Source organism: Vollenhovia emeryi, unplaced genomic scaffold (assembly GCF_000949405.1).
Source record: "Vollenhovia emeryi isolate VEMERY1.0 unplaced genomic scaffold, V.emery_V1.0 DF939141.1, whole genome shotgun sequence".
NCBI lineage: Eukaryota > Metazoa > Arthropoda > Insecta > Hymenoptera > Formicidae > Vollenhovia > Vollenhovia emeryi.
In genome coordinates, this window is record NW_011967225.1 from 264,326 (window position 1) to 290,760 (window position 26,435).

Below are 26,435 nucleotides of genomic sequence, written 5' to 3' on the forward strand. Positions count from 1 at the left end.
TTAGAATTTACTCATACTTGGCATTACCCAGAGCTAACGACGCGGAAGTGACGAGTCCCTAAATACCGTAATCAAACAAAAATGCTAAAAAAAACTTGAAAACTTAAAAATTCACATACTTTGCATCCGCCATTTTGGGTCGGCCAGTTTAAATTTTGAAAATCTGACATCAGATTCGTAATAAGCGATCCCGAAAACCCCTTAGTACAAAATTTTCAAGAAATAATCTCAAAAAACTTGGCCAATAATGAACTTTTACGAAACAATTGCTGTTTTTTCATATTCGTTTAGTTATAAAACTTTTACAATAAATATTAAATTTTTTTAATGTTCTTTTATATCTAAGATACCCCAAAAATGCAAAAAAACCCGACCTGAATGCGCTAACTAGAAATTAAATGGCCAAAAAGTAGAGAAGTTGAGGTGGTAACGCGGGTTACCACTAAGCTTCAAAGGGTTAACGAGATTTTACGGAGACGATCTTAAAGGAGATGTAATATGTGAGAAGATTGTGCACATTATTAAATTCCATTGTTGAACAAACTGATAAAATTGTTCTATAAAATAGATTTCACACCATATGCGGGCCATTAATCATTTTTATATTTCTCGTCGTTATTTCCTTTCCTTGCTTCCCATTTCGAAGACTGACGACGCGGCGTGCAGTGAGTGATAGAAATCTCATTGCGGTTATTTTTCACTTTTTCCTCTCTCGCAATTGTACAGATTTCTCTTCTAAGGCTTTTCCATTACAAATGATACGTCTACGTGTGAATTATGCTTTTCTTACAGATGTATTATTTATTGCAAAGTCAATAGGATTGAAAAGTTTTTACGGGACAAGGCAATTGAAGGCGGATTAACCAGAAATATTTCTAGTTTCATTGTAAATTGTGCGCATAGAAACGTCGGATGCGCGTTTAATTGTACGAGTCAAGATGTTAATTAAGAAATTAGAACGATTTAAAGCTGTCCGTCCACTTGGACGGACGAACGTTTTCTAATTGCTCTTGCAGCAAGACGGTCCCCTTATCAATGTAGTTATCATTGCGAGAGGTTAATTACGAGGTATATACACAACGCGAGGCAACAATGCGCTGATGTGTATCGCAGTAATATACGAGCATCTGACACTGAGAATCTTCAGCATTTAACTGCTCCCAGCAGTTCGTATTGCGCATCCCGCCGAGGAGATAAATTATTTCAGAACAATTTTTTAATATACAACTCCCAACGGAGGAAGAATGTCCTTTGTCTGCTATTTTATACTCGGCGTAAAAAGGCAAATAAAACGGGATATTCATACGATAAATGATTTAATTATTTCAGAACAATTTCATTGCGGAATTCCGTGAAAAAGGGGCCCTCTTTTTCTCATGTTTCATGTAGATATTGCGACAAATGGTGAAATTATTTTAAATTTAAACGCGTTATACAATTTTGCGGATAAAGTAATCCATCTATTTCCCGCTTCCGCGCGACCAAACAAAAGAGAATTTAGACGGTAAACAATCACCCGCCCGACTCATTCTAAATACGTATCAATCAATCAATTTTCTCCCCGATGGAAGCGGGCCTTCCTTTATTTACGATCCATCCACGAAGTGGACGAATTTCGTATCGGTCGATACTATTATCCGTTAGAGAAACGAACGTTAAATATTTCAGCGGGCTACGAGCGTCGACGGACCTCTCCGTAAACAATGGAGGTAACACCGGCGACGAGAGGCCCGGGTTCTCTCCAGCGAAGCCGAAAGAAACACATCGGCATAAATTCCGGAGGTTGACATTCGGCCAAAGTGCCCGGCCGAAAAATAACCGCCGAGCGTGACCGTCCTCGCGTGAAAAGCGAAAATTCCGGCGGCAAGGCCGTAATAAAAATACCCGAGCGTTCGCGCCGCGCGGAGGAAAGACGGGGAGCTCGGGCGAGGAACGGCCGCGCGAATAGTACGATCGCACGAAACATGCGTGCTCGAATACGCGGACGTGTGTTTCCGTCGCGAGCCGGCGAAATCCGTCGAATTCGCGCCCGCGAATCGATACCGCCTCTCGACGCCGCGAACGACGAGACGTCGGGCGCGGTTTTGATTTATCAACCATATTCGCACGCGCGCGAAACGAACGGGCGAGCGGACGAAATGGCCCGCGCGCAAAAGGTGCGTACGTGAAACCGTTCGTCGCTCGTGAACGGCTCGTCGAACGGGACGTGTAACGATGCCGTTTACGGGCGCGCGCGCGCGCGCGCGCGGGTTTACGCGACGCGGACCCGGGATCGATCCGCGTGCTCGAAATGGAATTTTCAGGACGGGGGTTCGCACAAGAGGAATGGCCGTCGCGCTCGTTACAACGCCGTTGCAACGGCGACTGAATCGCGCGCGCGATCGGCTTTCATTTCGATTGCGTGGGCGCAATAAACGGCCTTCTAATTACGCGTCTCTCGTTTCGACTTCGGTGCCGAGATGGGCGCCCGGCCGTTGCGGCGGTCCCCGATCGAGCGAAAATTCATTTTCCTCCCGTTTTGCATTGTCAATGATTTCGAACTTTTGCCCGAAAACGTTGGAACAAGCGGTTCAGTTAAAACAGTGAGCTTGTTAGCAACCCAATTGGCAAATTTTATTGAATTCGTTACAACGTTTCGACCTTACTCCAGGTCCTTTTCAACTAACAATATCGCAATTACGCAAATCAACAAAATATAAGAAATTAAAATTATTAATTAGTCATTTAATAAAGAGAAAGAGAGAGAGAGAGAGAAGAAAATTAATTCACGAGCCAAATAAGAAGACAAGAAAAATTCATGGACAAGTAAGTCACCCGTGAGATAGAGTCAAAAGATAAAAGTAAGCGCACATCCGACCATTACATATACAAAATGTTTAGTCTACAATTAAAAATCGGAAATGCGAGATTGAAAATGGACTTTTAAGGCAAGTCTTGTACGCAAGACGTGACAGATTTTAAGTATTATTTCAGAAAACACTTTAACGAATATATTCACGTTAAAATAGCGTTAAAAATAATGTAGAATAAAATTGGAGCTTTGCATCGTATTATCGTTGTACCAACATCAAATACATTTATCTCTCTTTAATTTGTTCGTTGCCTAGTAATCTTAAAATTTCTTTAAAATAATGTCGTTACTAACCGATTTCAAACTTCAAAGTACATTGACTCAAATATTATTCAATTTTAATTATTAAAATAATTCTTGGAAACGTCAGTCGGTAAAGTCCAACAGCTCCTTAAACTTTGATCGCGATATAATTATAAGCGATTACTTTTATTATTGTATCCGACTACTAAAGGCAACTTGTTTTATTATTTAAAAGGATTATACATAAATAAAAGCTCAACGTTCGTAACGTCATCATAGTGAATTAAACTATTCAAGAAAAATGGCACGTTTCCCAACGTCAAACGCTAATTAAATTAACGACGTGTAATTAAAATCGCTCGAGGCGAGCGTCCCAGGTTTTCGCATATGGATACGTTTAGGATATTCGCGGAATTATTTAGAATCGCGCGACGCATATGCATGAGGGCAGGATTTATTAATTACCGGCAAATCGTTTAAATTAAATCCGTATATAATCGATTTGCATTAACCGCATTTTCCCAATACGTGACGATCGGCGCATCAAATTTCAAACCGCGGCAATAATCTCGCAATGACTTCGTCACCGATAATTATTCACTTCAATCGTATTATTTGACTAATGAGGAGCTGAAGAAAGAGTTATATAGTTACTGAGAAAAGTAGACGCGCGAAATGTCGACGGGGTAATGGGCTTAATTGGATCTACGTGAAAGCCGGGACAAACAATTACGTTAAGAAACAATCGGAGACGGTAGCCCCGTGTTGCAGTGCGCGAATTTATATTCCGCGCCTGATGCGATCCTGCAAGGAATACAGGTAACGCGTGTAGCGGCGCTGTTTCCTTTCGCGCCGTGTAAATCCCGAGTGAGTGAAGGCGACTGCAACATCATTGCGATTCTAAATCGACTCTTTGAAACACCAAGTGCTGAGGTATTTTGTTATTGTATTTTTTTTATCATGCATAAGAGAGATTCGAACACACGCGCATACAATCGACAATTTGATTGCTCATCTCGCATGTATCGTAATTACAGAAGATATTAAAAAAGTGATAAACAACGACTGAAACATCCATGCGTATGTACGGTGACTAAATTTTCATATATTAGAGAATCGTCGTTTATCGAAAATATAAAAATAAACTCAGCATCGGTAGAGAGAAGGATTTTAAAGGGAGTATTACATTTAACAATTTATACGGGCAATTGCAATATATTTCTGCAAATTTAATTACGACAGGATTATAAGAGAGAGCGAAAGGAATTTCTTTCTCCTCCGTTTGAACTGACGGATGCAAAAGTATGCACCGTTAAAATATATTCTCTCATTAACGGATCGTGCGGCGAATCAATATGATTTTTGTATTGAATTTCAAAGCGATCGCGTTTATGAGATGCGCAATCTATATGAAGGCAATCGGATGAGTATACGGTTGAGCACCTTACCCTTCCGCCTGAGTAATTAAGGATAATCGATGGCCATTTCCTGCATTCTCCGGCGCGAGTGACAAATACACACACAGATCTGGCCGCACGATGACATCAATGATCTGGTCGGGCGACATGCGGCTTATCACCTCCGTACACTCGGATACTACCTGCATCGGTGGTACAGGCGCTTCTGCATGCCGGCAACACGCGTGCTCTAATCTGGATTAATCCAAACTAGTGCGCCTTTGTACATTATCGCGCGAAGGATATCCATGCGTACACATACAGTGACTCAGGAAACTGATCGAATCGCGCTATTGTTACGCGTTTCTTTTCAAGATTCGCGTACAAAGACATGTATCTGTAGCAAAAGTAAGAAAGAGAGGGGGGAGAGAGAGAGAGAGAGACAGCGAGAGAGGAAAGATCACAGATATTTGTTTATGTTATACAGGGTGTCCCAGGAGGAAAGGTCAATATTCTGGGAGGTGGTAGTATCGGCCATTTTAAGCGAAAATGTTCATATGACTGTATGTCCCATTCCCCACTGTTTCCGAGATAGAGCCAGTTGAATGTACAGTTGCGAAATTACTGACAAGAAAGAAATACTACGTACTATTTCTAGTATTTATTGTTCAAGTGACGCATTTTTATAGATCGTAATAAATTTAAAAAAAAATGCCACCGTTAACAACAATGCATTTTTCAACTCTTGTGTGAACATGGCGTGCTGCTCGTCCGACATTTGTGAATATGCGAGGCATTTTGAATATTTCTACAATGTTAATCGGCACAACAGACGTGTAAGAGTAAATTTCCGCGGACGTTTATGAGGTTGGATGAAGGGGTGAAGTGTACAGAAAAAAAAGTAAATACACGAGACATTCAAGTATGAACATTTTTGCTTAAAATGGCCGACTATCACCTCCCAAAATATTGGCCTTTCCAGTGCCGTGCGGTGTATTTTGTCAGTATGATGCAAGTCTTCGAAATGCCGCCCCCATATTTGTGATTAAAAAAAACTACGGAAAAATGTGAAAATAATATATTTATATAATATATTTTCAAAGGTAACATTAATTTTCTATAAATAAATATAAACTCGTATAAACTTGAACATAAACATACATAGACTATAATTTCACTCTTCGAACTCTACATTTTGCAAATTCCTGAATAAGTACTGACACTTGTTGAAGAGTCTGCTGTTGGAGACCAACTAACATGAAAATCAAATATCGCCATCTCAAAGAATAAGTAAAAATCTAACACGTGCAATTGTCTTTTGTCTTTTGTGATACATGCCGCCTACCGCCAAGCTCTTAAAAAGCGGCCGCGGTGCCGCGCGCGGTATATCACAAACACTTTGCGCCCTCAGATAAAAAATCTAACGGCGCCGAACGCTCGCCTTTGCAAATGGTACCGACAATAAGCGCAGATGAGTAATATACATAGGAATAAAATCGCTGCATTTCAATTTTTTGTTAAATGTAGTCCAGTGATTTTGCCGCCCCCCTGAAAGTGCCGCCTGATGCGGTCGCCTCTTTGCATCATAGCACCGCACGGCGCTGGGCCTTTCCTCCCGGGACACCCTGTACGTATTGATACCGAGGCACGGTTTTTCCATTTTCTGGTTAACTCTTAACCAGAGGCTAGTCCATTTTTTCTATATTATATTATTTTAAAAAAGACAGAGAATCGACTAACTTCTGGTTAAGCTAATGGGTATACAATACTATTTTTCCTACTGGATTGCTTACCGACAAGGATGCAGAGTTTGAGATTTAGGTGACTTAAAGCTAAATCCTGATTGGCTGCCGTAAGCAATCCAGTAGGAAAAATAGTATCGTGTGCCGTTGGCTTTAACCAGAAAGTGAAAAAGTGGGCCTGAAATGTCGTTTTCGTCCGATTGCCTTCTCCGAATCAATTAGTCGCAGATGTATTACTGCGTAGTACAATATATTTCATCGGTTTTGTGCGAGTCACCGTGTGTACACCCAGTTCCGACCGCGCTGCACGGAGCATATTGAATTTTTAAAAGAATACGCAGTTAACGGAGGGAATAATAAAAATAATTGAAAACAACGTATGTTAAAATAGAGTGCTCTGAAACGTGGCCGGCGGTAATTCTAAAAAAAAAAAGTCAATCGATTGCTTTAACGTTTTATAAAAAGGCGACGCCTCGTTTAAAAGCGTTAGAAAAGATCTCTTGAAATAAACGACATATTTCTGCCCGATGGGACTCGATGAACCGGAAATTCATTTAATCAGCAGCGAATTTAGTTGAGGCATTTAGCGCACGATTGACGTAAGAGCAGCGAAGTAATTGAGACTCACGTTTCCATGAGGAAACGGAATACTCAAACGTGATGAGAATACGTAAATATCCGTATTCCGGATGAACTGTCGTGTGTCTCGTAGAGACAGTCGAGCACGCGCCTGATAGCGCATGAGTTTATACGTAATTATATTCTATTCGTCCAATCAGTTTGCGAGGCGGAAACTTGCGAGCTTCTCGGAGGACGATTATACGAAATCGATTTCAGGTATATAAGCCATATCCAAGTAACTTGGCTGGAATCCTCAAGTTTCGGGACTGACGCTATTGCCGCGAACCAAAGGATGTTAAATGGAGTATGCTCGTCTCACGAAGATAGCGAATAAACGCTGACTAAAGTACGTCCACAGATTTTATACGGACTTTATACTAACTGGAGGCGCGGCGAAGCGGAAACCAGGTAATCTATGCGCGAGACAGCATTCGACTACTTGCCTGTTGTTTTTGTAGAGCAGCCACGTCGCCGCAAACGGGTCCCAGGCCGGTGAGCTCTGTGTCTTTCCTTATCACCCACTCGATGAGCTCGCGCAACGATAGTAGTAAAGCGTTCCAGTGTTCCGTGTTGCTCTCCAACCGATTTCTGCACAGAAAAAAAAACACGCCATGTACGCACAATATCTACATACTGGATTGTAAAATATATGCACTGATCGAATAACGTGCTCTGTATTATATATTTAATGTTATATATTTATTTTATTTAGCTCAGATAATGTTAAAAAACAGAGAGTGTATTAAAATCCATTCGGATCGCATAACGAGTGTTGTGTACTTATGTTGAAATATGAAAACAACCAGCCGGACTCGTTATGACTTTCTGCGATGCGATGGATAGTTTTTAAAAATAATCCAGTTTGAAAATTGTTATTTGTTGAAAGTTATATTAAACCGTGACATTTATATTTAAAAAAAAATACTATATCGTATAAAGAACTGTACATATTTCTAATCTAACCCATTAATATCGTATATATTTAGGAGCAGCAGAGCATCCTAATAAGACATAGGATGCTTCGTTGACTTTTGCAATATTGATATGGAAATGATAATTATTTATATTCATAAGTAATAAATTCAGGGCAATGTCAGGATACTTTATATCGAAATGCCTACAGCAAAGGTTTGTAAAACGTTTTTACACATCCATCCGAGGGATGGGTTACATCCACTCGACGCGCTGATGGATATTCGCGACTCGCATAGCAGCGAGAAAGACGCATAAAACGTTCGACTCGTCGTAAATGCGAGTAAAAGAGAGTACATATTTGTTGGGGGACAGACAGATAAAGTCGTCGACGGGAGGGAGAATGAGGAAAAAGGATTGGTAAGGCTGAGCGGCGCTCACGAAGTGGATGAAAGGGGAGTAAATGCGAAGCCTTGATGTTGCCGGCGCCAAGTGAAACATCGGGCGATGAGTGAAAAGGAGAGAAACGGCGACGCGAACTACTGATAAAAAAAAGGGGGGGGGGAAATCGGATAGATACTTAAGATAAGTAGATCAAGACTAGATTGGAAAAGGTGTGCGAAAAGTAACGTGTCTCGACGTGACGGAAACAAGAGAAAAAGATAACGAAAAATTCAAATTGGAAAATACCAAGTGCATTCAGAAAAATGTAAACTGAAGAATTTCAAGAAATGCGAATGCAAAGATGAAGTGCATTCGGGGATAACATGTGAGCCGAATAAAATGGATAAATATGGAAAGCAAAAGAGAGCCCCGAGGAGATTAAAGTGGACGTGCATTTCGAACGATAATGCAGCAAGTATACCGTGCGCGACCGATGGAGAGTTACTGGGAGGCCGGTGGCACAGTCGATCGCGGGCAAGAAAGAAAACGATCTTCGGTAAATTGGAAAAATACGGGAGAAGTGACGCGAACGGTGACACAGAGCACTCGTGTACAAACTGAACTCGAAAGAAGGCGAGTATAATAAATAGAGATGGGGAAAAAACAAAGATTGGTGACTCGAGACGACGAGATCAAGAGATGCGAATGAATAGACAGCAGTCCTTGATAAGAGCGACTGAGAATACTTCGTTAGACTAAAGTTAAGTCTTAAAACAAAGAAGCAACTGGATTGGATGACGGAGTAACTTTAAAAAAAAAAAGCAAGATCGTGAAAGAAAGTCAGATCACAAGATGTCTTAACCGAGAAGGGGAGAAAAAAGGTAAAAAAAAATGGCGATACTTGCGGCAGACAAAATTACACAGTGAAACGTGGAGTGCAAGGGGTAGATAAAATCGACGAAAATAAATGCAGAACAAATATTGAAGGACGTGTATAACACACGCGCGTGTTTTGTTAATAGTAAGTAAATACTACTGGACGGAAGTGCCGGAAACGTGAAATAAAATGAAAGACCGGTGGGAAATCAGTGGAAGACGCAAGAGAGCGGGAGAAGAGACGGCCTCAAGAAGAATGAGAACTCGTGACACGCACCGTTGGGAAAAAGAACGGAGGCAAAAGATGTTGGAGCGAGACGCAAGGACAGATACGCGGGACAGGTCAGAAGAAAGGAATTAGTCCGAGGAGATGATCTTGTAGGTATCCGAGATAATGGTCTCGTAGGTCCGCGCACGTACCGGTCACATCGTACGGCATAACATGACATGACGTAACATCTGCAGATTTTAGCAAAAGAAATGTAATAGAAATGCCGCGAGGAATCTCCTATCTTATCACAGTTAACATTTGAGAAATAAGCGGTTTAATCTCCCAATAGCCTTTTTATCAAACAATTATATCGTGTAAAGCAAATGAGTTTCGGAAAGGAAAAATAATATCAACTGCCAATGTTGAAACACCGTAATTCGTCTTTCGTCGATATACAAGAAAAATTACAAAAATACTTAATTCTGTAAAAGTTAAATGTTTTGTAAGCGATATTACAATTCTACAAGAAAAATCTTAGAGCATGTGAAAGTAGTTGTCTCTTAAATTACGACTCATGAAAAAAGAGACATGATATTATAGGATTAATACGTTTAACTTTATATAGCTTATATTTCGCAGGATTTCAATGGTGATAATTTTTATCCCCACAAGCTTCTCAAACTTTCAATTTACTCGACTCTTCCACAATTCGGTAGAAAATTGCAGGAGTGGAAATATTTAGAAAAATGCTGACGCGAATAAAAGGAATTCCTGTAAATTCTGGAATTCTTTCCGCACGGCAATATAAAGCTCATACGCGAAATGCAAAAATATAAACATATAAAAGAATGAATCTGCAAGAATGTAGAAAAAGCAAAGATAATAAAAAAAAATAACGCTCGTTGGGCTGGGATATTTCTTTTTATTTTACTCCTTGTTTAACTTGTCGCCCATTATCTTGTCGGAACGACTCGTACGCGGATAGAATCCAAAGCGGTCTGAGAATAAAGAAGCTCTGCGTAGAGCGAATTAAAGCGGAAGACAGAGGCCCGAGAGACGAGAGCGGCATAAAGAGGTAGGAAGCGCGAAGGAGGCCAGGAACTGAATGCCGCAAGAGAAATTCTCGGATAAAGAGCGGCGCGCCGGCCACCAGGACGACGAAGCGCCGTCGTCGGTGCCGGAGGTTCGCGGAATAGACGAAAGAGGAAGATAAAGGAGGCTGCGGGCGAAAGGAGGGCAGGAAGGATGGCGGTTGGGATTTAGATTTATATTTCGCCATTGTTGCACCGCCAACGGTGGCGGCACCCACTTACTAGGTCACATTCAACAATCCCCATCGTCTCATTCCCCCACGGTTCCTTTCCGGAGGTCCCATGTTGTCGTCGTCGTCGTCGTCGTCGTCGTATCGCAAAGAAACAGCCTCGCCCCGTCCGGATATATCGCGGTTATTGTAACGTCGATGAGAGCCGCGCGGAATTTCGCGTACTTCTGCGATCTGAGGACGCGTACAAGCGCACGTATGCGTCTGTACACGGAGGTGCCTCCACAACCACGTCGAACGATATTGCACTTCTCTCAGGGAGATAAGGGCGCGAGGATATTTCGCGCGATGGATGGCGGTACAGAGTTACCGGAAGAAATCGTCCTCATCATTGTCCCGGCGAATCGTGGGAATAAACTTTTCTCGCTCTACGTAGCCGTTATATGCGGCGATTGATGGTCGCGCGAAAAATGTATTCGGCTCCAGGAGAGAAAAGAACTGATCTACGAGACAACTTGTGTATGCGTGTACACGTTTACGTGCCTCTCAAAAAAATTAGATTTTTGTATTCAAATTTATGGGAGAAGATACACCTAACGACGATAGATACAGCAGCTTGCAGTTAACGGATCTGCGATGTGAAATAGAATGCGATAATAAGGACGAAATCGAGTATTGATAAAATAACAATGTCGCAGGTTTCCATCGTGACGTTTCTCCAAGTACGAAGAGCATTAAGTCTTCTTTTATCACACTTTCATCACTGCTCGTCAAGATACATTATTACACCGTCTGAAAATGATTAATTTTAATTAATCGCGGCTCATATATGAACACCGGCAATTTATCGTCGCGTAATTGAGAAAAAACGAGGTCCACGTGATTAATAGGACGTCCGTCGGACCCACGTCAGTAATGGAATCTTACGGTCACGAAAGGGAATTTGGTGGAACATCTATTTTCGCTCGTCGTCCGGCTGCCAGAAACAGGAGAGCCTCCACTAGCGGAAAGATATACTTCTCGTTCGTGCGATCGCATTTCAATTGAAATGTTCGGTAAGTGGTGCTACACTGTCGCCTTGGCGAACCGAGTTGCCCCGCGAGCGAGCGATCTTTACGACGTGCCAGGCTGATGTAAAATAAATCACCGGGAAATTTCCTGGGCGGCTATAAAAATCTGCCCAAGAAATGTCACGTACCTCGCACCTACTCGATAAAGTCCCGGCGTACCCTCAGGTAAATAAATCATGGATAACATCCTGATACCAAGATTTTATTGTCAAAGTCGCGCGGGGAGACGGTGCGATTGTTTGTTCGAGTGGTAAAAGTCAATGGGGACGTTAGTTACTTCCGAGCCTAGCAGGGTGACTCTTCTCTCACCTCGTCAGGGGAGAAGATAAGAGAATGAAGAGGTCTACGGACTTCATGATTCGAGAACATACGTGAAAATATTAATCTACATTAACACAATTACAAATGGATGTGCGACGTAAAATATTTTACACAGAAAGCATAAAGTACTTCAGATGAAAGCCTTCCCTCCCTTTCTCGTGTAACTGTAACAATATGCTCTCGCAAAACAAAAAAAAACCGTTATAATAACGAAATTCTATAAAAATAGGAAATCAATATTGCAGAGGGATGCAACGGTGCTGTCTTTTTTCGTTTGCCGAGCAATTAAGAGACGTGCGCAACGGTATCGGATAAAGTTCGCGGAAAATCTGATTATGCGAGTATGAAAGCGGTGTAATTCGAGCTCGTCGTCGTTTACGAGGAAAGATTAAAAAAAAAGGAGCGCGCGCACACGTGGAATAAGGTATGTACAGAATTGAATTGCGAGCGCGGCGAAATGCAAAACGCGCCAGCGGAGTCTCTGATTACGAGATCGCCAGATTTCGCGTGCCTGACGGGAGATTAAGTACAATTAAAACGACAAGAGACTGATACGGTTCGGCACGCGAAGTTGCAGGCAAGTCGGCGCAACGCTGCAATCGTGACATCGATAGCCCGAGGATTTGGGATAACTCGAGTTACAGAGCAGTTCTCAGCGACGACGTCGAGGTTCCCGGACGCACCTTTAATCTGTCTTCGTTGTCGAACGCGTTTAGGAAACATCTGCGAAAACAAGCGGAAGTCGTTACGCGTTTCGAGCTTTACGTCGGATTTCGCTGGAGATGCGGATTATTCGGCAAATAACAGGAACGATTTAGCGCAAATGAGACTGGCACGTATCCGGAAGGAGATTTGAAAGAAAAGTTGGAGCAAAGATGGGGAATCTTTGAAAATTGTGGTCTTGCGGATTGCGACAGTCCTTATATTTGCTTGCGAATCTGAACGGTCTACGATTTGAACTGAGAATTTGATTACTTCTTCGAGAGCTTTCCGAGGGGAAAACCGCTGACCGAAATCTTGTACACCAATGCCCACTAATGGCCAGTGGGCGCTACTTTATCTTATGTTATCTTATTTTATTTTTATAATGCCCAAACTCTATTGAAATATTTTAAGAAGTGCGTTTTAGACACGTGGCAAGAGAATAAAATCATCTCTGATACAAATTGTACATGAATATTATTGAAGAAAAATTCACTGGAATATATAATAGATGTAATTGGGTATTTAAATGTTGCATATAATACGTTATGCGTGCAGTTAATGCTACAAATCTGTGTTCAAACACAGGAAAGTTTCTCAGAAAATATTGTCCGATATTTGAAAATACCGTGTCTTACTGAAATCATTGAAATTCATTGAAAGCATTTCATGAATACTGATAGTCTTCATGGAAAACTACGATGCGATTTCAACTATATTCTGAATTTATGCGACACAAGAGTCTCCGCAAAACGTCTGGAGGGTTGAATTTATGAATGTTAAACAATACACATTTGATATGTGACAAACCATTTGGTAAAAAGGTGTGTCGTTTCACGATGTTAAATCTGTCATTCAAATTTCCGAAAAAGTTCTGTTCAGTAGACACGTCGTTGGATTCTTTTTCACGGAATTGAATAAGTTGCTCGCGAGAAAATTCTCTAGACTCCATATTTAATTTATTGAAGCGGTTTCAAAGTCTTCATTATAAATTGTAACTCGACAAACGTCAATCATTTAAGATCGTTTTATATTAATTTCATAGTTTCTCTGGTAGAAGTTATATTAAATATATAATTCCGGATGTTTATATATTAATAACGGAAACAATTTTACAGAAAATTAAAAATAAATTTAAAATTATGCGGAAATGGAATAAAATGTTAACTACTATTATTCATACACTTTGCTCAACATTCATAACCAATACGAGTAATCAACTAATCAGAATTCTTCAGTGTCGCCAGCGGTAATTAACAACGTGAGTGTTTTCTTGACCAAACCTGGCAGCTTTAATAATGCAGAAAATTTATTGGGAAAAATTGGCGCGCAGTTCACAAAAGTCGAAAATATACGCGCAGACAACATCTTTATACTGTTATTGCGACAAATATTATCATATGCCTCGGTGGTCGAATTGGTGAGACGCCCGCCTGGAGTGTAGGGAGGTTCAGGTTTAAACCCTGGCTGAGGTAATATTTTTCGCAATAAATTTTCTGTATTATTAAAGATGCCAGGTGTGTTTGGTCGAGAAAACACTGACGTTGTTAAATACGAGTAATATCATAGTACAATACTCTATATGCAATACGTTACACGCGCGAGCCATAAAAAATTGTATTCATTTCTCATATTTTTTTTGTTTTGTCTTCGACGTTATCGGAATATACGCTGCAATACATTGCGCGTCATTGGGATTCATTATACCTGCAGAACTGGTTATTACTGTTAAATAGATTTACTGTTTAACAGATTTATCCACATAGAGGTAGTCTGTTGCATAAGTGTAAATAATTGTCGTTTGTGTCAGACACGCAGTTTTAATGTCATTATTAACGCGCGGGTGATCGATTATGAAGACTTCGTGTCGAAAATATATGACGACAAAGTTTTGTTCGCTCCGCACGAGTCTTTTTACTGTTTTCTACTCTGATGAATGAGGAATGTATTAAATCTTGATAGCCTACGCGATTCCGCGGGGAGCTATCAAAATTCATTGCGGCCATCGATCTCGCGATAACATGTGGTCGCGATAAATTAGCTGCCGTTATAAATAGACTTCGTGTCTAGACGAAATTATTATTGAGATAGCGGCGCATTCGCTCGCAAACAGTTTGCGCAGTTATGCGGTACTTTGAATAATAAAATATTTAAATATAAAGGAATAAGGCCAACAATAAAACGAGCACATAAAGGTTGAAAACAAGTTAAATACTTAGATTCCAATGGACATCTAAATATCTTACACAATTTCCGCATTGTATAAAATTTAATTAAAATATTTCTTACTCGAGAAACGTTAAGAGGATCCTCTAGCCATCTTTTTTTTACCGACACAGTCAAATATAGTTTTTGCGCTTGCAATTCTTTTTATTAGCTTTTATGCACAAAATAATAACAGGACAAGTCGCGAACCGCATAGCAGAACATTTTCGTACTTAAAAGACTCCGGTCAGAAGTCTAATAAAAAAGATATTGGTATTCGAAAGTTTCAATTCGTAGTTCTAACTAAATTTGAAATTGGCTTTATAAAACTGCAAAGTTCTTCCGCATGATTAAAGCACGCACAAAGACAACACCACGGACAGTCGATTTTATATATAAAAAAAGAAAAGAGAAATTAAAAATATCGTTTTATAAATGACTGAGGTTGGCTAACCTTAATCACGTACGACTGTCCCTGATTTTGTCTTTGTGCGTACTTTAATCGTGTAGAAGAATTTTGCAATTTTACAAAGCCAATTTCAAATTTAGTTAGAACTACGAATTGAAACTTTCAAATACCAATATCTTTTTTATTAGACTTCGAAACCGAGTGTTTTACGTGTGAAAATGTTCTGTTATGCGGTCCGCGACTTGTCCTGGTACTATTTGTGTATAAAAGCTAATAAAAAGAATTACAAGCGCAAAAACTATATTTGACTGTGTCGGTAAAAAAGATGGCTGAAGGGTCCTCTTAAGCGTAAAATTAATGTTGCCACGTGAGTTAATTGTGTATCAGTGAGTTATTACAAGCGCGCTTGCACGCGTGACAATGGACATGACTGATAGATATTAATATCTATTAACAAATACGTGTCATTCATCATTGGACAAATCCTCCTCGTTGTCAAACTGCCTAGTTGTCATGTCAAATTGAATTAACGCACTCGGCTTGAAAATGTACAAGCTACACCAATGGAGTTAATTGTTCCCTGCTTAATTTTCGAGCAGCACGAATCGGCTGACGCATACAATGCCTGTACAATGACTATACCGCACTGAAAAAAATTTCTGGTTGAATATGGACGAATCAGATAATTCCTTTAGGATTTACCAGAATTCCTGTAATCCTACAGAAATTCTGGTAAATCCTAAAGGAATTCTGGTAAATCCTAAAGGAATTCTGGTAAATCCTAAAGGAATTATCTGATTCGTCCATATTCAACCAGAAATTTTTTTCAGTGCGCTTTCTCTTACGTTCTCATTTTTTTTAACGCGAAAAATCCCGTCCCTTGACGCGATCGTAAAACTGAAATTGGCCTGTTTCGTAGGGCGTGTTCATTATCCACGTCACCCCTCCTGTAAAACGAGGTGTACCGAGCTTCGAGATCTTGGGTATCTCTTCTTTATGCGCCGATATGCCTCGGTCCGTCGCGTCACGGCAAGATTCCGATTGAGAAAATCCATCGCGCACGTTTCGCTGCGCTAAACCCTGCTATACTTGTCATCCACTCGATAACCGCGTTACAATTACACGTGAATCTCCACTCGATGCAGCTCTTTGATCCATTGTGCCGGCGGCGGCTCGTCGACGTTTCCCACGGAGACTCGTCAACGGCACTGACTCGTCGCCGTCATCGTTCTTGTCGTCGCCGTCGCCGCGCCGGTTAACGTAATAAAGCGGGCAAATGGAATTGCCGCAAACGGGCGGAGCGTTATAATTCAACTCCGGGGAACAATTTACCGGTACAATCCCAATCTGAGCTAGGTCAACTCGCTACACAAAATCGGCCCAAACTTCTACGATAAACAACAACGTCGCTATTAACGTCGCGCCGTTGGCGCATCTCCCCGTGTCGCGGTTTTCGGGGTGCAACTCCGCCCGTTATGGACAATTGCGTAGTGCAACTTGATGCTAAAAATAGGGATCAACTACCGAGATGAACAAATATCCGTCCGCGAACCGGTGAGCGAGAGAGAATTTACTCGGAGATTAAATTCTAAAAACGTCCCTACGATACTCGACGACGTCTCTTTCACTCTTATAATATCGTAAGTTTTCCGAAAATCAATTTGGAAACCTTTGACAATGGTACTTTTTAAATGGACTCGGTATCTCCTAACTATTCGTACAGTTTACTTATCCCGTCTGTTTTTATTAAATCACTTGAGGTTAAAAGAACATAAACATAAACGTGAAGTACAGCGTTAATTAATTAACATTTATAATTTGTGAAAAAGTCTAACTTAAAATTTAGAGTGGACTTTTTGGGACACGTGAGAAATGTTAACGTTAACATTTTATTTTTTACTGTGTAACGAAACCAAGTATGTTATAATGTGATTCAATCACTGGTATCATTCGCCTGGGAAAGGTCAGTAATCTCGAACGAGTTCCGACCCCGCGGGACGCTATCAAATCTGTTCCTATCCGGATCGTAGGAGTTCCGTTAGAATCAACTACCACGTTTGTATTCAGCAAGTTATGAGCTTCGTTCGACAGCAGTTCGGATAAGCTTCTGGTTTACGTGTGAGTTTACGTGTTTTACAGTTGTTTGCGTTAATGCCGCGTATTACTTCACGTATAAATCCATTATGTATGAGATGGGGAAGCGTGACCTTTGCGATGCCCCGCATAGTTTTCAATATTTTAGTGAACGACCCGTTCGATCATTCCGAGGATCAAAGGTGTTTTTCAGCCGGGTCAGCCCACAAGTTGACAATCGGAAAGAAAGGAAACATTGTCCGATTCACGCTCAACTAGGAGCGGTTGCCTGAGGTTAACCCTTTGCGGGGCAGCGGGACGTACGTTCCACCTCATGATAATCGGTTTTTCATTATTATACAATAAGTCTATTTCTGCATCAATAATGCTCAAACAAGATTCTACAGGATCCTAGATGCCTAAACTATGAAATTCTAAGCCCTGTTAATATGAATTATTTTCATGCAATTGTTGATAAATCATTTATGTCAAAAAACGTACGATATTCTTCAATCGAAATTCGGTCACGGAGATATTTTACGAAGGATTTGACCGAAAGCCTATAATATATGGGGGTTTTTGGGATCGCTGAATACGAATCCTAGGTTAAAATTAAAAATGGCGCATCCAAGGTGGCGGACAAAAATAGAAAAAATTCAAGAGATCTCGTAAAAATGTGTAATGAAGGATCTACGGGGTCGCTGATTATGAATTTGACGTCAAAGCCATAACGTTCAATACAGTGGATTCGAGATCGTGGATCTATTATATCTTTAGCGGAAAATTGCCAATTCAAGTAAAAATTGCCTACATATTAGATCCACCATGAACTATGTTTTATAATTCTGACCTTAGATTCGTAATCAGCGACAACAAAAACCTCTAAGTACAAAGTTTCGCGGGAATTCGTTAACTTTTCCCATTTCGGTTCGCCATCTTGGATGCGCCATTATGAATTTTGCATTTTTGACCCCAGAATCATAATCAGCGATCCCAAAAACCTAAAGCGCCACCATAACCTTCATTATTGGTTGGCTACAAAAATGCGCCCCCTGAAAGGGTTAACGCAGCAAAGCCGTTGTCAACATAGTTTGTCGATAATGTAATAAGTTTGGTATATAAAATGCGGATCGCCACTTGCAAAACCGGTGGAATTGGCGTAGTTAATTAGATCTTGCCGGCGCATCTACATTGCGCAATTTAATACGCGGTTGTCGGTGGTGGAAAGCGTAATATAAACTTCCGCTCGTAAAACGGATTCGCGGATGTGCGTTACCGGCGTTTGTGCAAATAACAGTAACGCATATTTTGTTGCGATCCTGCGTTCGAGTTGCAACTTCCGCGCGCGTTTCGTATCGCAGCCGCAAACAGTTGAAATATTTTTGCTGATGTTTTTCATATTCGCATAACTGCGCCGCAAGATTATATCTGAATATGATACGCGACGATCTCAGTGTACGCGTATCCGGTAAAACATTTCGGATAACACGTTGCGAAATACAGGAGGAAAATATAGTTGCAAATCGTGCGTTATGACGTTGATAGGTTAATAAGCTTCGGTTGCTCGTAGCAAAAATATTACGGCGAGAGAGATTATGTTAAGTTACACAATACAGCTTCAAGTAAAGCCAATATAATCTTTATATGTATATTTTACTTTTCGCGTGTAAGAAACAAAATAATCGTTGTATTTCCAATTTGTATTTCCAATATTCTGCTAAGCGACAACACGGACGAGCGCGCGAGCAATGCGCTGATAAAAAATATCTTAATAAAAAAAAAATTACTTTACTCAAGAAAATTATTCATTAGGTGGCTGCTAATGGCTCATTAACTTCAATTTGAAAAATAATAAACAAATTAAAACATGCATTGTTTTAATTTAAGTATTTATTAAATGTCAAATAGATCATTTTAAATTAAAAACATTTATTTTAATTCTTTCAAATGTTTACTGAAATGTAATTTTCGTAGCGAAGAAAATTGGATTTCTTATTTATTAACAAAAACAATTATTTCATTTAATAAATAGTATTCTATATCTCACGAAATCTTTATTTAAATGTAGAAAATGTAACGATTTAAATAAATTTACTTAATATAATACATAAATTTACTTGAAATTTGATATTTGTATTTAAATAGAGTGAATATTTATTTCAGTAAAAACAAAATAATTTTAAGTAAATCTATTTATTTAGTTTAGAAAAATTTTTTATCAGCGCAGGAATTTTTCACGTTAGATTAATCGAAAAGCTGTCGTCCGCCCTTCTTAGACTTCGTGTCAATCAGCAATGAAAATTTCGCGATGAACTTGAAGCCTCATTAGCGTGCAAACGTTAATATCGCACCTTAAAGAGCGTTCTCTGATCGTACATACCGAATAGATATCAGTTACAGAACGGTCGAGAGAGGCACGTGGTTAATCCACCTCGCAGATTTGCACGGCGGCGGCGAATTGGAAAGCCGTTTCAATCGGTTTATGGTATTTCCTAATGAGAACGCAAATACCGGAGGGAGGGCGGAATTATCCGGGGGGGGGGGGGGGTCGATGTCTACGGCTAGATTCTCGGGATACGTTCTGGAGAGGTTTCAAACCATTTTTCTCGTCGACATCAAGATCGGTGCGATTTCCGATACGTGACGGACTAGTCACAGAGCCAGCCACAGTCGTTCGTAATTCCTACAGTGTAACAATATTGGTCAGGAATACCGTCAAACGTCAAAGGTGAATGATATTGACCAATCGTAAGTTTGGTCGATATAAACAGAGAGAACGCAAACTAAACGTACACCGCTGCAACGTCGCTGTTTATATCAGGTGAAATCTCTCTAATTTCTATTGACCTATGCATGATTTAGCCCAAGCACTTACTGACGAGGCCGCCGCAAAGTACACCTCTCAGCTGGCGCTTATAGAGTTCACCTTTAATCATGTTTCCGGCTGGAAAACACTGGTCGTAATCGTATGCCTAAATTTCTATGTAAATGGTAAAACAGAACCGAAAGGATAAAATGGTCAATTATCTTTCCGCGTGGGTCAAATGTGTATGTATACATATTTATTCTAGAAGCAAGAATCTTAGACGTGATTTGAACGTCGGCGCACTCTCCGAGGCACGTGGAGGCCTTTGTTCCATCAAGAATCTCATTTCACGGATCCCGCTTTGAGTGGTCGCGCGGCCGGACGAAAAGCTCTGCCTCTCGTCATCCCTCTTCTCGTCATTTCCTCACCGGTACAAGGTCCTGACATCGGGCATCAGTCCGTCCGCTTCTTAAGGCACGGTCACCACGTCGTCAACCTCGGTTGGCCGACACAATGCGGCCCGGGTCTGATACTGCGTCCCGATGCATCCTTAGCGCAGGATCTTCTCCAGCCAGCCGGAAATTAAAATTTCTGAGCGCGGGTCAAGTCGCCGGGTCACCGGAGGACACGTTCGTTCACGCTCGGTGAACACGAGTCTCTATCCCTTCGTTCACCGGCTTCGCCTCGTTCGTCCCTACGTCCGTTCCACAACGGGGGATCCGGCGGATCATCCATCGATCCCTGCTACCCGCTGGAATCCGTTTTCCCGTGGAATCGTCCGCGATTTGTATCCGCGACGATAGCTGACGATGCCGGCGGTTACGCGCACGCTTCCGGCCAATTTCCTCTCGCGGAACCAGGACATCGGCGAGAACGAGGAAGGTGAGCCGCGGTTTAACAGCTACGACTGTGCGCCGCCCATTTGCAAGGACGTTACCAACTTGAGTCACGCTCATGCACCCGCATAAGGGAAAATGAAAAATGAGCGAGAAATAGATCTGCAATAAAGAAAAATAGGGAGGACACGAACGAGACGATGGCACGTATCCGAAGATGCATATATGAAACGTGCATTTCAAAAATTCAAAGCCCGAAAATGGACGGAGATGTCAATTTAGGAAAATATAAATTTCAAACTCAATATTCTTTTATATTAAGTTTTCAATTCACTTCTTTGCTGGTTAATTGCGCTCGTATTAGTTTCGCAGTATTCTTCAATCATATGTTGGGAAACAGATTTTCACGAAAATATTATTGTAATAAATAACATTTGTATAGACTATTTGTATCGAGAGGTAAACCGCTGAGGGCATTGTGGTGTACAGATTTGCGGCATTACTGGGCATTACTAGACATTTTTTGGGCATTAGGCCTTGTTGGGGCATTAGAAAGGTAAAATAAGATGAAATGAGATAAAGCGAGATAAATAAGATAAAATAAGACAAAGTAATGCCCACTGGGCATTCGTAGACATTGGTGTGCACGATTTTGGTCAGCGGTTTACCCCTCGATTTGTACAGACGTAGTTATTTGCAATTTTTAACTGTTATCATATATATCTATTAAATATAGTTACTTTTCTAAAATCACTTTGGAAGTTACAAGCGCGCATGAGAAAAAAAAGCATCCATATAATCCTGGAAGTTAAAGACTTATCGATCACAAAATTCCACGAGGAAACGATTCTTTCAGTTATTTCTCCCGGTAGCCGCTTCTTTTCAGAAAATCAATTTGCGAGCACAATGCGGAACAGATGTACACTATATAGCAAATCAATTCACCGAATACATCAAGAAATTTGCAAATCGAATCGCCGCGAAACTATTTCACCTTCCAATATTAATTGTAACTCGTTTCATGGCATTGATTCTTCTTTAATTTTCTCTTAGATTAGTTTCAAATTTTTAATACGCATGGCGTAAAATTGTTAGCAAACTGTAAAAGCATGTGTAAAATACAGCTTTCTCACAGCATCACATTATTTGATATTTCTTTTTCTTGCACTGAGAAAAATGTCCGATTAAATGTAATCGGATAATCCCATTACATAATAACAAACGGATATATCCGATGAAAAATGTGATCGGTTTTTCGATCAAATTTCATCGGCAACTGCATTTCATCGGATAAATTTCATCGGATGTATCCGTAATTTAATCGGAAAACGTAATTGGAAAAATTAACCGTCGAAAACACTATTTAGTTGGTTTAGCCGATGGAAGTATTTCTCAGTGTAGGATCTTCATAAATCTTTAGTTTGTTGTATTAAGGAATACTTAGATTAGTCTCTTCATTACTTCCAAACACAATACGAATAACCGTGAGAATTAACACGTGAGAAATTGGGAACAGAACGAATCAGGATTTTTCAAAAGGGTGACTTTACCTGAAACAATCCCGTATAGATGATGCGCGTACGAATGTGCTCGCAGCGAAATGCTATTCGGTTTTCCCGTCGATTTTTCGAAACAACCGAACGGCCGAAAAAGCTTTCCGACGATAATCCAAGTATATTAACATCTCCGTGAGCAAAGCGCCATTTTCGCGATCCGCAAAACGAGTTCGGACGTAGCCCGCCCGGGTCTTTAAATCGAGATTAACGGGGAAAAGCCTGCGTTCGATCGACTACGCTCATAAACGGATGAAATCCAGCACTCGTACGAATTCGCGCGTCCTGCGGGCCGCGGTGCACACGCGGGATTTAGAGTGGCTAAGTAAACGTTGGGGGTCGCATCTGGCGCGGAGGGCGTAATGCCCGGCAATAAGGGTGGCGCCGAATTACGTACCAACAGGGCTCGCGCCCGCTTTCTGCCGCCCTACATAAACCAAATGTAAGCGCTTTAACATGGGGACTCGTTAACCCTCTCGACCCGCGTAATACCGCGAAATATACATTCGTAATACTTAAACATCCCCAGCTCCAACAAGCGGTAATGAATAAGAGAAAAGAATATCTTTGTACTACGATATTACGGAGATAACAGCTGATAAATGCGCTTGGCCGGATCGACAGAATAAAATGTACCGAACGTAACAATCGAGACAAATGGCGGCAAATAACAATTATTTTGGCACTACGAGAGAGTTAAAAATTCTTTTATTCGCCGTGTAAGCGTACGAAAAAAAAATTTTTTTCCAAACTTTACCTGTTACAGGCCGTTACACTGAGAAAAATGTCCGATTAAATATAACTGGATAATCCAATTACATAATAACAAACGGACATATCCGATAAAATTGTATATCCGATAAAAAATGTGATCAGTTTTTTAATAAACTTTTAACGGTAACTGCATTTTATTGGATAAATTTCATCGGATATACGTAATCGAAAAAATTAACCACCAGAAATACTATTTAATTGGTTTAGCCGATAAAAATTTTTCTCAGTGTAGGATTGTGTTGAAAGTAAATGGTTAGTACTTTGTTACGAATGGGTTGAAGAAAATGTATCAGCCGCCATTTCGTACAGGAAACTTGTCAATTTTATTACCACGCGTTTAAAAAATATATATATAGTGTTTTAATAATTTAAAATGTGTCGCTTTTGTTATTTCTCTGGGGTTACCTCAAGGACCGATGCTAAACAACCAAAAACATCGAAGAACTAAAAGACAACATTTGAACCTACACTTGCAACATTTCTACTGCCATGTTGGCTAATGTATCTCTAAGTTTTCGGAAAACGGTTGCAGTTCTGTGCCGATTCCGACGAACAACATTTTGAAAATATTTATCATTAACTTATGCGCAAGCAAATTTTTATCTTCTTTTTTATAAGCTGTATTTAAATTATTAAAACGTTATATACTTTTGTCGCCTATTTTTAAACGTGCATATAAGAAAATTATTTGCAATTAGATGAAATTACTTGTGATCAGATGAAATCTAATGAAATCATGTAATCGGTGGGACAACATTTTAGCTAGTGGTTAACCCCTTGCATTTAACATCTGCCTCGACTAAATTGATTCTGGATTGTAGCGGTATCGAATAAAGCTCGAATCGTATTTATTGGATGGGTATCAACGCCACCGATACCTTCTTGAGATTAGTATATTAAGCTGCACCTTATCATACTTTAAGCTCACATTATTGCTTCGCGCCGCGATATACGCGTTGGGAATACGTTCCAGCGAACCGGGGGGTCGAGATCAGTAAGTTACGGTCGGCCAGAGACCGGAAGGAAGTTTCGGACGGCGCGACAGATTTGTCGACGTCATTGTTGATATCCTTGACGCAGCGACGGGACTCGCGAATGCTTTTGAATGCTGGAAATGCCGCGGACGTTTCCACACGCGCGGATTTGAAAACCAACAAATTTGATGATAATAATAGTACAATTGATAGCAGATGCGAATTAACAGGTCAATCGAGTTTAATAATTAATTAATTAACACGAGCTTTCGAGCTTGTCAGCGCTACATTCACCTGAATGGTTACACTTTTTGCCTTCCAAATTATTATTGTACGTATACATTTTCATGTTCCTACACTGAGAAAAAATGTTGATATTACCTAATATGTTTAGTTAACAGTATTTCTTTAATTCAAATACATATGTTTTTCAATTAAACATACATAATTTATTCAAATATATATATTTTTTCATTAACAAATGTTTACGTGAATTAACAAATATTTGTTTGATAGCCCGTGACTGCATAGTTGAATCACGAAATATTTTCTTGACTCAACAGCGTTTTTTTCTCAGTGTAATATCTTAGAAATGCATACTTTTAGGATACAAAAGAATTACATTCACGTACGTGTACAGTGATGGACAGAATGGTTGCGACTCTCTTTTTTTTTTAATGAGTTTAGGAACTCGAGAAACAGATCGGAAACGCTCAAAATGGTTTCGGAATGGCTATATCGAGAAAATATTTCTCGGAGAAGAAAATTTTTAAAACGTAACCCTCGAACTAAATGCATGTTCTTAAACTCATAAAAAATAAATGTCAACCATTCTGTCCATCGCTGTACAATTCAAATATAACCATTATAATTTTAAAAAAATTGCAGTTCTACTAATTCCGTACTGTCCACCTTTCTTGCATCATCACATGTAGCGTCATAGAACTATTCAGCGCCATCGTCGTTTCGATTGATCGCAAGAGCCGTTCCCCTTCGTGCTCTTTGCGTCTAGAAACATTGTACTTGGTAGCCAATAAATGCGTAAAAAAAATTTGCGCAAGTCGACGAATTGTACATTATACATTATGCAATCGTACATTGTCGACAAAGTTTTTAAACGCGTGACTCTGCTCACATAAAATATTATAGAACGTTTCTAGATGCCGGCAACATTCCATCTTTACGCACCTACAGTTCTTTTCTCCGTCTGCGTCCTCGCGTTCCGGTCACGAAGGCATCGCGTCGAGTTTTGTGGGATATCGGCTATCTGATTCGATTCCATCTCCCCCTCTGCCCTCCCTCTCTCTTACTCTGCTCCTTCGCGTTCGACCATTCTTCCGCCTCTCTCCCGTTAAACGACTCCAACAAATTTCCTACGGTCGCTCGTTCGTTTCGCTATCGAACGCTGCCGTCTTCGTGTTGTCGCGCGTTACCGCGACGTCACGTAAAAGTAAGTTTCGATTTGCCGCAATCGGGAGAGAAAAAGGCCCGGGCGGGCCAGCGCTGAACGAGCTTGTACGTGACAGTCTCCGCGACGTGTCTCGTCCGAGGTAGCCGGCGAACGAACCGAGCCGACCGCCAACTGATAAGACTCCGCCGAGCGATTCATCACAACCCCGCGATTATCTGGCTGTCAGTTCCGGTGCGGCGATGGATCAAACGTCGTGTTCCGCGCGCCGCCGGTGTCGCGGGACACGCGTTTTTGCCGTCCGCGCCGCGTTCGCGAGATATGGGGACGAGTCGGACGTACGGCGCATTCAGGCGCGTAATCTCTGGCTTCGAAATTATTCCCAGATAAAGTTCCGTCAATCTTATTTATGGAAATGTCACCGATCAAACGAGAAATTATTTTAGCGGGCTGCCCTCGTGTCGCGCCTAGCGTCCACGTGGGGCGGAAAATATCTATTGTTCGACTTGTATCGTATGATATATGTTATCTTTAAAATGGTTAAAGAGATATACGAGGGTAAGTCTTTCCATATCCGACAGAATTTTTGAGAAGGTAGAACGGATCGAGATGAACGAAAAAGTCCTGTACCATTTTGCAATTTTCGTAATAGTTAACGAGCAATTAATTATTAAAAATCGTTGTCTTAGGCCGGCCTACCGCCCAATTCGAGCGCGTGGCAAGATGTGACCGCCCGGCGATCGATATTGCTATGCGCACATCTCGCCAATCGCTCGAATTGGGCGGTAGGCCGGCCTAAGACAACG

The 26,435-nt window shown here is 40.7% G+C and overlaps 1 protein-coding gene across 14 annotated transcripts in view; it reads right to left on the reverse strand.

Annotated features, from left to right (window-relative positions):
- Window positions 1–26,435, reverse strand: part of LOC105566931 (dystrophin, isoforms A/C/F/G/H-like) — a 510,950-nt gene that overhangs the window by 91,200 nt on the left and 393,315 nt on the right. For all 14 annotated transcript variants that reach the window (XM_012021369.1, XM_012021359.1, XM_012021357.1 and 11 more), the window contains one exon: window positions 7,298–7,442. In XM_012021369.1, coding sequence (XP_011876759.1) covers window positions 7,298–7,442 — 145 coding nt within the window. The remainder of the gene's footprint in view (window positions 1–7,297; window positions 7,443–26,435) is intronic.